The 13,936-nt window shown below is 60.0% G+C and overlaps 1 protein-coding gene across 3 annotated transcripts in view; it reads right to left on the reverse strand.

Moving 5' to 3' along the window:
* The window catches only part of NFATC1 (nuclear factor of activated T cells 1), an 88,756-nt gene that overhangs the window by 17,162 nt on the left and 57,658 nt on the right, over positions 1-13,936 (reverse strand). For 2 of the 3 annotated variants that reach the window (XM_070361843.1, XM_070361844.1), the window contains exon 9: positions 9,505-10,170. In XM_070361843.1, the coding sequence (XP_070217944.1) occupies positions 9,505-10,170 (666 nt within the window). The remainder of the gene's footprint in view (positions 1-9,504; positions 10,171-13,936) is intronic. The other variant, XM_070361845.1, reaches the window with a different exon arrangement.

A 13,936-nucleotide genomic window follows, 5' to 3' on the forward strand; every position in this document is an offset into this window, starting at 1 on the left:
GGTGACAGGTATGTGGAAGTGATGGGTGTGTGTGGGGTGATGGGTGTGTGTGGGGTGATGGGTGTGGTGGTGGGTGACGGGTGTGTGTGGGGTGACGGGTGTGTGTGGGGGTGACAGGTATGTGGAAGTGACGGGTGTGTGTGGGGGGTGACAGGCCTGGGGGGGGCTGCCAGGCAGGGCAGAGGGTGCTGTGCTTCGCTGCCTGGACAGTGGATGGGTGCTGGAGGACAATGGCCTGTGCTCCCAGGGCCATCTTCCATCCAGCAGAACACCGAGGTGACAGGCAGTCTCCGACATACGTGATTTCAGCTCCTTTCTTTAACTAAAATGCCTTAAAGCTGCCTGCACATCTCCCCTCCAACACGGCCGGGACGCTGCGTTTCCAGCGTGGCTGCAGACGGCCCTGTGCCGCCAGAGCAAACACTCAAGTGACGGCCCGCGCGGCCACCTCTGCAGCCACCACCGCTTTTCCTCTGACCGACCGTCTGCCAAGAGGAAATCACTTGCTGCCCTGGGAGCCTGCGAATCCCAGAAAACAATCTTAAATCCACAAAAATAATTGAACTTCGCTTCTACTGAGCCGCCCATTCCATTCTGATTTTTATTACAATGTCAACAAGAGTTTAATTTGTTTTAAAGTTTAGGTTCTTAAACCTGAGTGATATACGGTAGTTTACAGCTTGCTGGCAACAGCTACTGTGGACAGAAAAAAAAAGGAAAGTGCACAGAAAGGCGATTCTGAGTCTGACGCTGTGAAAGCCAGGAGCCTGGCCAAGAGCAGCAGACAGCAGGCTCTCCTGCAGCCAGGATGGGGCCCCGACACGTGACGCGGTGTGCCCCCTCCCGGCCAGTCTCAGTCTGGGGACAGCAGTTATGAGGAAATGCCCAAAGTGTGGTTTCTCTCATCAAATGTAGCCAGGTCACCTTGGTCCTGCTGTCTTGCCTGGGCGCCATCCTAAAGACGATCCCAGAGGAAACCCTTGAGGGGAAGGAGTGGCCCCCCGGGTGTCCCCCCATGTACCTCCCTCTTCCAGGTATCTCCCCACCGGCTGTCCCCACACCCTGGGTGTCCTCCTCGGGTGTCCCATGTACCCCCATTCTGGGTATCCCCCTCTGGGTGTCCCCACCATGCTGGGTGTCACCCCCAGGGGGTCTGTCCTGGGTGTCCCCCAGTGTCCCCGCCCCCAGGTGACCCCACCCTACCAGGTGTCACCCCCCCAGGGGGCCCCCCCTGCGTGTTCCCCCAGTGTTCCCACCTCTTGGGTGCCCCCCCGGGTGTCCCCATCCCAGTGACCTTCTCATTCACCGATTTTGGTCTGTGAGTTTCCTGTCTGTACAGAACGCTCCGACCTCACTCACACTCACAGGTGAGAAGTTAGCTCCCGAGGTCGCTGCTGGGGCCCTGCCCAGTGTCGGCTGAAACCTCCGCAGAGACACGGAGTGGCCTGCAAACCAACCCGGCTCGGCACATGGAGAGAGGATGGGGAGGCCTGAGACGGGCTGTCCCCGGAGCCCCGGGGGCAGCAGAGGGAGCCGGCGGGGCCTGGTTCACGTCTGGACGCCAGGCCTACCCGGCCACACCTCCCTGCTTCCTCCTGCCAGGCCCGCCAGCCGGAGCCGGGGCATCACGGCGGTCTCCCCCCGCCGCCCAGGGTGCTCCCAGGCCGTATCTGGAGAGCGGCAGCTGTGTAGCCTGATATGGCGAGTGGGGAAGCCTTCCCGGGGAGGGCGGGTGGGCTGGGGCTGATAAGGCCCCCTGCCCCACCGAGGACTCATCCAGCACTGTGCGCTCTGCTCAGAGCAGAAGAGAGCCAGCCCCGGGTTCTGGGCGATAACTGTCCATGTCCTCTGGAGGCCGGCGCGGCCCATTGTCTCAGGACCAGGCTGTGATTAGTCGGGGTCCCCTGGGCCTGATAAGGGCGGATGTTTGAGAGGGGGGATGGACCGTCTTTATTCTTAACTGTGTGGAAGCGTCCACTTTGTAATCTGTAAGGAAGGAAGAACCCGGTGTCCCAAAATTCAGACTGGAAAGGGTAAAGGGGCTTAAGGCTTTGTGCCCAGCCAACGTGAGGACCCACATGCCTCACGCTTTAAAGAGAATCCTTTACTTAGCTAAACTAAGTGATGGAGAAGCACACTATTTTTATTCCCCAAGAGAAACTCTGCTATCAGCATTATTTTGTGTCATATAAATATAGAATTTGTGAGTTTTCTCCCATCGCGCCTGAAAAAGGGCTGTGTATGTTCCACATACAGAAGCAAACACACACGATGCACACATGCCTTCACTTTCAAAGCATTTCTCTCCTTTGGCATCGAGTGTTTTAGCAAAACCATATGTAATACCAATGACGCTGCACAAGAGGCCAGACCTAGAAACATCCCCAGGCCGGGCTGCCTCTCTGGACACCTTCATATAAATGGACCCACATAAAACGTGGTCCTTTGTGTCTGGCCTTTTCACTCCACATGTTTTCAAGGTTCGACCACGTCCTACCACGAATCGGTACTGCACTCCTCCTTGTGGGTATGGACGTAGCACACTGTTTAAATCTGTTCCGTGGACGTTTAGGTTGTTTCACATGTTTGGATATTACACACAATGTCGCTAACGACATTTCTGTGCAAGTCTTCGTGTGTACATACGTGTTCGCTTCTCTGGGTAGATGTCTGAGCGTGGGATTGTCGGGTCTTCTGGCAAAGGCACGGACCAAGTGACTGCACTCCTTATATCCCCACTGGTAACATGCCAGAGTTCTATTTCTCCACGTGCTCTCCATAAGTTGCTACTGTCTCTGATTTTTCACAGCATCTCTCATGGGTGTGAAAAGGCAGCTTCCTGGCATTCCCCAAGACTAATGACGTTGAGTATCTTTTCATGTATTTATTAGCCATTCATGTATCTTCTTTGGAGAAAAGTCTACTTAAATCTCTTACCCAGTTTTTGACTAGGCTGTCTTATTACTGAGATATGCAGCTTTTACATGTGCTGAGTATAAGTCCTTTATAAGACACTTGTATTTACACTTGTTTTGCAAATACATCCATCTTGCATGTTGCTTGTCTATTTTTTTGGCCATGCCACACGGCTTGCAGGATCATGGTTCCCCTGATCAGGGATTGAACTGGGCTGTGTGGCTACACTCCACGGAGTGGGGGGAGGGGAATAGCCCCGAGTTACAGCACCACAGATCATTTCCCAAGGTCCACTTTCCCTTGAATAAATGCCTTCCAGTTTGCTCTGCCTCTGGGTAGTTGTCAGGTTCTGGAATAATTGATCTGAAAGTTGTGTCGGTGTTTTTACTGCTTTTAGGGACTGATATCTCACCAAGGTCCTCTCTGCATCACTTTGGAAGTCTTGCCTCTCCCCCAGTTCTCCCTGGGTCATCAAAAAGTGCCTCCACTAATAACAGAGATTCTCTGATGAAGGAAACACATACCACACTCCACACTTCTCTTTGGCTTTCGAGGCGAGTCCACACATGAAAGCTAGACTCCTAAGCAAGAATCTTTGCTCACTGCATCTTAATGACACAGCTCGACCTCAGGGGGCCCAGAGCCAGCGCTGACATAGGGGCTGGCGGGCGGGTCACGGCGGGCCCCGGTTCTGTCCCTGCCGCACTGTGAGCAGCTCCAGTGACACCTCTCTCTGAGCTTCAGCCTCCCTCTCTGACAGCAGGGGCTGAACCGGCGGTTCTGCCCGCTCAGGGCTGCTGTGAGGCTGAATTCGTCAACAGAGACCATATGTACAGTCACTCTGGAATGAGTCCAGCCCACACGCTGGCACTGTTCTTGTCGCCTGGGTTTTCTGTGTGCTGGTGATAGTGGGTCAGGTAGGACACATACAGCTCTGATGGGAACACAGGTTCTCGAACACCATCCGTCCGGGTTCTTCTCGCCTGGACCCGGAGGATGGCTGTGCCAGGCAGTTACTGTCCTTCAGGAATCACATGGAAGGGACACTCCTGTATCAGAAAGGTCACTCAGAAGTGCCACACACTGCGGGCCCTCTGCCTGGCCCTCTAGGGCAGGGCAGCCACACGTCTACTGCTCTCGAAAAGACAGGCGTCCAGCAGATTTAGACAGGGCCCTCCGGCCCCGGTCACCACTCCTCAGAGACCCCAGGCCTGACTGCCCGTCAGCAGCGAGGCTTCTGAGTACCCTTCCCCTGGTGTCACGCTCTGGGGACAGAGCACAGCCGTGTGCCAGGCATGGGCTCACGTGTCTGAGAGGACCTGCCAGGCCTGCTTGTTCTTCAGTGAGGAAGAGCTTTGAAATGTGTGGCATCGGAGAGCAAAGCCATGGAGAGCAGGCCTGGAATGGGGGCGGTACTGACTAAGCCCCCTGGGAAGGCGCCCACCTCTCCGCAGAGGCACATCCACCAGGAAGACCACGTTCTGGTCCCGATACACTCACCCGCCAACACTCTCCCCCTCGGGGCCAGCCTACAGGGACCATGCACCGCGACACGCCCACGGCGCCCCAGCACGGCAGGCCAGCACCAGCCTCTGGCCCAAGCAGAGCCAAGTGGCTCTGGCTCCACGAAACCTTCCCAGCTCTTCCCTCCGCTTCCTCCCCCCACGTCAGATTCCTCTTTCTTTCCCTCAAATTAGTAACGTCAAACAATTCTCCACTTAGAGAAGGAAGTAAGCTAAGACCTAGGATTAAGGCAGAAGGTTAACGTTAGCTGAAAGCAAACCACCAGATGCCCCTCAACTGCCCAGAAAGCAACTGGGCTGAAGAACCCTGGATGAGAGTTGGGTGGCCGGCGCTTCCTGCTCATGTCGGCATCTGGCATCTGAGGGACGCCCTGAGTGGTGGACACTGAAGCCGCGGGGTCACCCGAGCTGTAGGAGGCCAGGAGACGCTCACCATCATGGCCCAGCGGGCTGCGTCCCAGGGGCCAGGCACAGCGCCTATTTATAAAGGCCCTTACTCAGCGGACACTCAGAGTGGCCCCTGCCTCCCCCCTTTCTTGAGGGGCAGATCCCGGCAGTGCGGGCGCAGCAGAAACACACACAGCGGCCAGGACCACAGAAGCACATGGCCTGATCGCCGCCCGGGATGGGGTGGCAGCGTCCAGGGCTCCTGCCGTCACCAGCTGTCACTCAGGTCCATCTAGACAGGGAGGAGGGTATTTATTCCGAAGTCTCACACCGTCTGACCCTTGGAGGCATGGCGTCCCTGGCAGCCTGGCGTGGGGTCCCTGTGCAGACAGACTCATGTCCCTGTGAGGCTTCCAGGGCCGAGTGTGGAAAGGGCTCTGTGCCCTTCCAGACTCTTGGCTCTGGGAAGTGTGGGCGGGGCTCTGTTCCCGGGACTCCTGTCTTGGGAGATGAGGCCTGCGGGTCACCAGACTGACGGTAGTCCCCACCCCAGCCACCTCCGGACGCCGTGCCGTAAGGACTGACCCTCAGGACCTGTGCATGGCCAAGTGCGCCCTCCGCCCAGCGGGTAGAGCCCACCGTCTAACGACCCAGCGTGTTTGATCCAGACTCTTTCAATCATCACTAGGAGCGGGGAGGCCTCCGAGCTGGGCCCTGGGCCAGGTTAGTAAAACTTTCCATGAGGAAAGTCTGCCTTCGGTCCCAGAGCAGCCCCAGCTCAGGAAGGAAGGGGGGTGTGGGGGGGTGGGGGCGCAGGCAGACTCAGGCAGACACGGCCTGGCCGCCTGCTCCACCTGCTTGTTGTTTTAATGACATCGAGACTTCTGGAAACCCGAGACCCCTGGAGGGGCCTGAAAGGGCCGATTGTGGCTGAGGCCGCAGGGTGGGCTGGGGGGACACGCGGGCGGGGTCAGCAGCGGCCAACAAGCGACACCCCGAGACTGTCGCTGGCTCACAAACCGGGTCCTCACATCAGCAACACAGGGCCCCCCATGAAAAGACGGGACAGGCCCCGGAGCTTCAGGGACGTTCACAATGCTGCCAGCAGATCCACGTCAATGGGAGCAAGTCCAGGACACAGAGATCAGTGTGTACGCGAGTGTGAACCACCCACACATACACCTGAGGACTGAGTTCACGACACAGACTGCTGTGCACACGTGTGAACTGCCCACGTGTACAGCCAAGGAGCGAGTCCAGGACACAGACTGCTGTGCATGTGAGTGGGAACCACAGTGTGCACACCCGGGGAGTGAGTACAGGACACACAGACCGCTGTGCACGTGTGTGTGAACTGCCATGTATACACCCAGAGCGGGAGTTGCTGGGCGGTTGTGTAGCTCAGCCCAGCGAGGAGCAGGTCACAGAAACCACCAAGGAAACATTGGAGCTTTTATGACACATTCAATCCACATTTAAAATAAGAGAAGACCACAAAGCTGATTTTTTTAAAAAAGGTATCCAGTGATACCGCCATGATTGAGAAATCCTAAATGAAAGTTTAAATTCCATGAATGTTGTTGAACCAAAGAATAAATTATAACCAAAGTTACCTATGGGCCAGACACTATTGATACAACAGCAGAAACACCTGAAAAACAAAGAAATGGGGTTCACTTGAGGCATGTCCTTGAAGCAAACGGAGATTTGGCACCAGCACTGGCCTGCTGTGCACAGGGCTTCACTCTGTATGGAGCACGGGCGTCCTGTTTAAGCTATGGCACCTTTCCTCTCTCTGAAAGATTCACGCACGCGCTCCAAACGCCCTGGCTCCCTGGAACTGGACATGCTGTGCTACTATTGCGCTTTTTACTCTACACTTCTAGAAAACGAAACCTCAAATAAAACACCAGACACGCATGAAACGAGCTCCCATTGCTCACAGGCCCGGCACCACAAGCATCACAAGCAAGCCCGAGGAGCCCCCGCAGGCCCCTGACTCCTATCGGCCAACACAGTGCCTCTGAGAGCCCAGTGGGGAGGGCGCACAGCCTGGCAGGAGTCACCCTAACCATCACCGTGGGGTCAGCCTGGCAGAAGTCCCCTTAACCATCACAGTGGGGTCGGCCTGGCAGAAGTGCCCTGAACTGTCACCGTGGGGTCAGACGCACAGTCGCTCTGTTCCTGAGCCTGTGTGAGGCTGAGTTCCCCACGGGAGCCACAGCAAACGCCGGGCCCTCCTGCCCTGAGGGTGGTGCCAGGGCTTGCAGGACAAAGCCCAGAAGAGGGCAGGGCAGGCCCCCCAGCGGCACCAGAGCTAGCCCCCGTGTCCTGCGGGGAGGAGACTCCCCTGCACCCTCCGCTCCGTCCTAGTTCCCTGGTCTGTACCGTCAGTCAACCCCATTTCTCGCCTCTTCCTGGGCTCAAATGACAAGGATGGAGTGTCTGCTTGTTAATGTCAAGGCTACTTGAAACCAATGGTTTCTAATTTTCTGATTTAGTTTTTCACCCTTGTTTCCATCTTCTCTGTCCATACCTTCCTGAGTTGGCTGCAACTTCAAACCCAGACACAAGTAGAGACCCACGTGGCCTGGAGTGAATTCCAACGATTCTCCCCAATCCCCTCCAGACCTTTCACAGGGGCCTGTTTCTAAATCAGGGATCGGCCCCAGCCCACGGATTCCCTCTCCCTGCAGGGCTCAGGGCTGCACCACACACCCCTGGGATCAGGCCTTGGGGCCGCACTGTACATACCCCTGGACACCAACCCTCTTCACAAATTAATTTTCAGACACCTCGACCACATATGACGTGTAAAGGTGAGGCCGGTGAGGGATTAGATTACTCGGGCCCTCTTAAGTCATCCAAGCATTACAGAAACCCCTCGAGGCCCCCACTCCCCCCATGACACCTGCATACCCCTGCCACCATCCCAGTCAGAAAGGACCAGTGAGATCTGCCCCAACCCCCTTGGTATCCAGGCTGGGGACTCAGGTCCCCACGCTCACGACGCCTTTATTCTGCACCAGACGGTCTTCCGAGGACTGACAAGGGGCTGACTCGCATTTACACGGTAGCTCTCGTGAGCGAGTGGGTCCCGGGCTGGGACCATTGTGAGCAGAGATGGCCTCTCTAGGAACCCACAAGCACAGCCCACAAGGGGGGTGCCTGCTGTGAAGTGAGCATTTAGGAACAAGAACACTCATGAGCTGGTGAGCTCGCGTGAGGAAGGAGCCGGAGAGGCACCAGAAGGGCCCCAGGCCGCCCAATCGGATGGAGACCTGCTAGGCCCGGGGTCCACCTGAGCAGACGGGGACCCGCCAGGCCCAGGGCCCTCCTGGTCACTGGGCTGGGGGCTGTGACCAGGTGTCCCCACCAGGAAGGCCCATGTGCCCTGGGTCCCGCTGTACCCCCACCTCAGGTGGGAATGGGCACCAAGGGTGAGGGTGGGTGCTGGGACTGCACGCCCAGCGACTCTCCCCAGAGGGTCCCTGGGGCAGAACACAGGCGTGGGGGAGACGGCAGTCATGGAAAGATGCCCACATGTCTGGCTCTGATTTCAGGGAAAAGGCCAGGAGCCTCAACGGTGGAGGCAGAAAGGCCGAGGTAGCCGACAGGGGTTGGGGGTGTGGGGCCGTGCCCAGGACTGTCCTGCGGTTCTCGGGTTCCCCAAGTCCTGCAGCTGGGGAGCTGGGCGCCAGGTGGGCACTGGGTCATAGCCTGCTCGGGGACTGACTTACACCGGGGAGATGGGCTGCTGGCTGACAGAGGCCAGACGCCCACATGGATGCACCATGCGGGGCCCACGTGAGCACCGAGTCACCTAACTGACAACACCTGGGGCCCTGGCCTTTTGTCCCAAAGCAAGAAAAAAAATCTCTCGACCAGGTGCCATCTATCATCATTTCATAGAAAGACCTCATATCAGAAAGTATGCATCATCAACCTAACTGCAGGCATCCCCAAAACACACCCTACATCCACCCAAACTCGTCCCCGCGGAGCGGGCACTGTGCTGGGTGGGTGCGCTGGAGTGCCGCTCTACCTCCCCATCTGATCACCGGGCTCCCAGGTGGCACAGTGGTGAAGAGCCTGCCGGCCCGTGCAAGAGACACACGGGCTTGATCCCTGCATCAGGAAGAGCCCCTGGATCTGGGTAACCCACTCCAGTGTTCTTGCTGGAGAATCCCATAGACAGAGGAGCCGAGAGGGTTACAGTCTAGGGTTGCAAAGGGCTGGACGCGACAGCCAACACGCACAGAACACATGGCTTCACAAGCTAAACAGAGCGAAAGCCACTCACTTTTAGCTATTTGACCACTTAATGATGGTTCACATAACTAGAGAGGCACTTCAGACGCTAAGCAACAAGCTGGGCCCACAGCCGAGTCCAAGGAGGCCTCTTGTCCTCACGGGACATCTCAGCTGGTAGAGGCCGTGTTCCAGGGACCGTGGTCACCACACCTGGCATTGCCACAGGGACCACGTGCCCCCAGGATGCACAGAACAGGCACCCTCTGGGCGGGGATGGCGTCCCCCACTGGCCGGCGGTGGCACTGCTGACCGCCGGTACTTCCTGGTGTGACACATGCCAGGCACACTCCCGGGGCGGTGGGCACGCTCCAGGCCGGGGCCCCTCGGCCCAGGGCTGGGCGCGCCTGCTGTGGCGGGCACTTACCGTCATCCAGGTCGAGCGGGTCCAGCTCCTGAGGCTCTCGCTTGACCGTTACGGGAATGGGGGCCAGACTACGATTACTGTCCTCACGCACCTCGGGCGGCGGCGGGGGCCGGGCGGCGGCGGGCTCGCTGCTCGGAACCTCAGGTGGCTGGTGCTGCTGGTGGCCCGTCCCGCAGGGGTGCGCTGGGCCACAGGGCTGCAGGCGGGTCAGCTCTCGGGTCCCAGGCGGCAGCGGAGAGGAGGGGCTGTGGGGACAGAGCGCTGGCCGGCGCCCCGGGGAGCAGCTACCGCTTGACGTCGGACTCACCTGTGGCTGCAGCAGAGTGGGGGGCGGTGGCTGGGGGGGCCCGGGAGGCACACCCGAGGGTCTCGGCGCCTCCTGGCTGGCGAGGACCCCACCGACTGGCCGCGGAAGTCCGAGGGGGCTGTGGCCCGGGCCGGCCGTGGCCGAGCCGTAAGGGGCGCAGGAAAGGTCGTGGAGCTCAGGGCTGGCACTGCCCTGTGGACGGGGTGGGAAGCCAGGCATGAGGCAGGCTCCCGGGTCGGGCGGCAGGGCGAGCGGCTGGCCGTAGCAAGGCTTGGGGAGCGGGCTCAGGCCCTGGCTCATTGGTCCACAGGTGAGGGCAGGCTCGTAATCATCGCTGGGCTCCGTTTTTATGATTGGAACTGCGAGGAGGAAAAAAAAAAATTAAATAAACATGAGCTGCAGATGGGAGCACCGGGGCGGGCTTGTGGCTAGGATACCCTCTGAAAACAAACAGCGCTTTGACTGAGTCCCTGTGTGTCTCCTGCCTGGTTCTCCCACCCAATTAAAACGAGGGCGTGAGTCATCGGTTCGGGAGAGCTGCAGCTGGTTCTCAGGCCGAGAGCACTGTTTTCCTTGGACTCTCCTGCGGCACTAATGTGCTATAAAAACCCATCTGCGAGCTGTAGCAGAAGCCTGGACCCAAGGGCCCGTGGATTTGTAGCAATCAAAGCGAAAATTTTAACTTGGATGTACTACTGCGTTTCTGCTGCTACCGACATACTGATAAATGTCTGACATGGGGTGAACTGGAGCAAAGAGTAAGATGGCACTTAGAGATCAATAAAAATCCAATAGAAAAGGCGAGTGTCCACTTGCTACAGGAGAGAAGCCTTCAGCCGCTAGACAAGGAAACGCTTTTATACCAGCAAGAATGCCAGCCCTCCTTCCTGCGCACAGGTTCGTTCCCAGGGGAAAATGCACGACTACGGCCACAGGGTCCTGCGCAGTGCCTCTGGGTACTCCCAGCGTGCTGAAAGCCAGGCTGGAAAGTGGCACCACGGGCGCTGGATTGTCCCTTCCCTCCCTCCAGGCTGTGGGCCTGACCAGGCCCCGAGGGCGCTGAGCCCCGTGTCCTGGGGTCTGCGGTGGGCTGGGCTCCACCACGGCCACCCTGCCTGGCGGCTCACTTCCTGTGTCTCATTTCTCCTTGGTTGCTGCCTATTACGCACACGCTCACAAGAGACACCCTGATGGTCGCGTTCCCTGGAGAGCGATTGGTGAGAGCACAGTTGATTTCACAACAGACGCCCAGCGCTGCAGTGCGCAGACGGAGAAAGGACAATGAGCTGTCACCAGATCCTCCTGATCACGTCTTCGCCTCTTCGTGTGTGTGGGGCTGGCCTCCTGGAGTTGGGGTGGGCGGCGTGGAGGGAACGCCCCTCGCCATCCCAGCCCGCGGGCCTCCGCGCACCCAGCCTCCGCCTTAAGTAAATAAAGCTCCTCTCAGACGCAGCTTTGCTGGAACACAGTCTCGAGCCAGTGCGGGTGCACATCTGTTCTCTGTTATGGCTGGTGCCTGCAACCCACAGCAGCCTGGAGGACCAGGACCGGCTTTCCCAAAGCCCGTCCACAGGGCGCCTGGGCAGCGCCGTGGCCGCGTAGCTGGGACCTGGGGACACTGATGTGAGAGCACGCGGCCCCGCTCAGCGTCACCAGGTCCCGGCTTGCACCCGGGATGCCTAGCGGAGTCGTTCCCTTTGGTCTTGCCCTCCCTGTGCCCCCTCCGCAGCCCTGTTCCCGTTCTTCCTGCCTGTGCGGGCAGAGAGGCACCGGGTCCCCAGGCAGTGCGGCAGCTGGAAGGCTGGGGAGAAGCACAGCGGGTGATGGCCACCATGTGGGTCCTGCGGGCAGAGCCAGGGTCATCACTCCCGTCCCCAAAGTCAGGTCGGGTGGACAGCTGGGGCGTCCCTGGCATCCTTGGACAGGACGTGTCCAGCATGGCAGGTGTGGGCACGGCAGGCATCCTCACTCCCAGCGCTGGTCGGTCTCCATCAGCCAGGCTGACTCCCGCAGCCCTGGCCTGCCTGGTGCCCACGCATCACTTGCGGTCCTTTGCTGGGCGAGAGACTTCTCTCTCGAGCACATAGCTGCCAGGGCTTTGTGTGAGGGGCTCCAGATACCACTGGGCAGGATTCAGGGACGCCTCACAGGCTGCTGGCGGACACGAAGAAAGGCCAGCTGACCCAGGTTGATTGCACGTCGTGAAACACCCGCAGGTCCTGGTTCCCGCAGCAGCCCTGTGGGTCTCCCATGGGTATATGTCTCCCACGGTTCCATGGGTGCGGGTTTCCTGTGATTCTAAGTTCCCCTTCGTGCGCGTCTCCCACAGCCCCGTGGGTGCGAGTTTCCTGTAACTCTGTGTCCCCTTTCGTGAGGGTCTTCTGTGGCCCACTGGGTGCGGATTTCCCGTGACTCCGTGTCCCCCTTCCTGCAGGTCTCCCACGGCCCTGTGGGTGTGGGTATCCTGAGACTCTGTGTTCCCCTTCTTTCGGGTCTCATGCAGCCCTGTGGGTGCGGGTTTCCCGAGAACTTCCTGTCCCCCGTCTTGCGGGTCTCCCGTGGCCTGTGGGTGCGGTTCTCCCGTGACTCTGTGTCCCCCTTCTTGTGGGTCTCCTGCGGCACTGTGGGTGCAGGTCTCCCATGACTCCATGTCCCCCTTCCTGCGGGTCTCCCATGGCCCCGTGGGTGTGTGCAAGACCCGCCCCTCCAGCGTGGGTGTGCTACTTCCCCACACGGATGCCACAGGATGCAGAGACCGCAGGCCCCAGGGGAGGGCACACGCTGGGCCCAGGGCTGTTCCGAGTCCAGACTGGGTCCCCAAGGTTCGGTGTGCCTGTGGGCCCCACGTCCGAGGGCGTGTGCAGAACCACTTTCAGATGCGACCCCTCCCCTCCAATCTGCACACCCGTGGTCAGCAGCGGCCACAGCCTGGGGCTTCTGCAGTAAGCACCGTCCCCTCAGCCTGGGGCCCCACGTGGAAGCCGCTTCAGGAGACGCCTCGACTGGGTCCGAGCCCCACGTGCCTCCTGATTGGGGCTCCAGCCCTGAGTCCCACATCCCAGTGAGGCGGTGGGGAGAGGGGGCCGGGGGCCTTGACGGAGACACCAGTCCCACGGGTCACAGACCCCGCGATGCGCCTGCCTGCTGCCCGCCGAGAAGCCCAGTGTGAGGCGGCTCCCGTGCGGGCGAGGTGGCCTCTCCAGGAGCCGGCCGCCTGCCTGGACCGTGCTGCGGAGCAGGGCAGGCTTCCAGCCAGGACCATAGGAAGCGGCAGGGGGCGCGCTGGGGCGGGGCCTTCCAACGGGGCAGCACTGGCGCCTGTCACCAGACAAGCCGGGCGGCTGCTTCTGCGCACGCGCGGCCCGGACGACGCCGGTTACGCTCTGCGTCGGCACCGACGTGCAGGGCCCAGGGCCTCAGAGCGGCAGGTCCGGCAGGTTAAGCCAATGCCCTCGGGGCTCCTCTCCCATGCCGCGTTCTCAGCCTGGTGCCAGGGCAGGCTCACCTCCTTCTTCAGGTGCCCCTCCAGCGCTTTAACCAGCCCCCTGCCCACCTCACCTGCTCTGGCGGAGCTGTGGGGAAATGCCGGGGCTGGTTTGCCTGCTGCACGGCGGCAGCCGCACCACCGGGGCTGGCGGAGGGCGGGAGCAGGAGGGCGTCTGTGTGGCCGTGGGCACTGGCGTCAGGTCGTGAGCCCATGCGGACCCCGAGTCCCCACCACAGAGGGTGGACGTGACCCAGGTTGCGTCCCCCCACCCGTAGCCCCCGGGTCCCCACGGGCGCACAGCTCCGGTTCCTCGGTGACCCGGCCGAGCGGGGCCTTCTCGCTCAGACGTCTTCCTGTGTGCATCCCGCGCTCGCCCCCACCCTGAAGCCCCAGCACAAGGCCATCTCGACGGCTCCCTTTGGGAAGAAACTCGTGCTCTTAAGGAGATGACCCCCCTCCCCCCGCCCACCCTGGGGGCTTCACACGGTGCCCGGACGGTGACTGAGAGAGACTCCAGCGAGACAGCCCCGCCGGGGGCACTTCCAGGCAGCGTGCGGCAGACGCGGGGTCCTGGCACACCTGCCCGCTCTCTTCACGACACCTGGCACGGTATGCAGACGGAGACGACTGGACAAGAA

Source organism: Bos mutus, chromosome 24 (assembly GCF_027580195.1).
Source record: "Bos mutus isolate GX-2022 chromosome 24, NWIPB_WYAK_1.1, whole genome shotgun sequence".
Taxonomy (NCBI): domain Eukaryota; kingdom Metazoa; phylum Chordata; class Mammalia; order Artiodactyla; family Bovidae; genus Bos; species Bos mutus.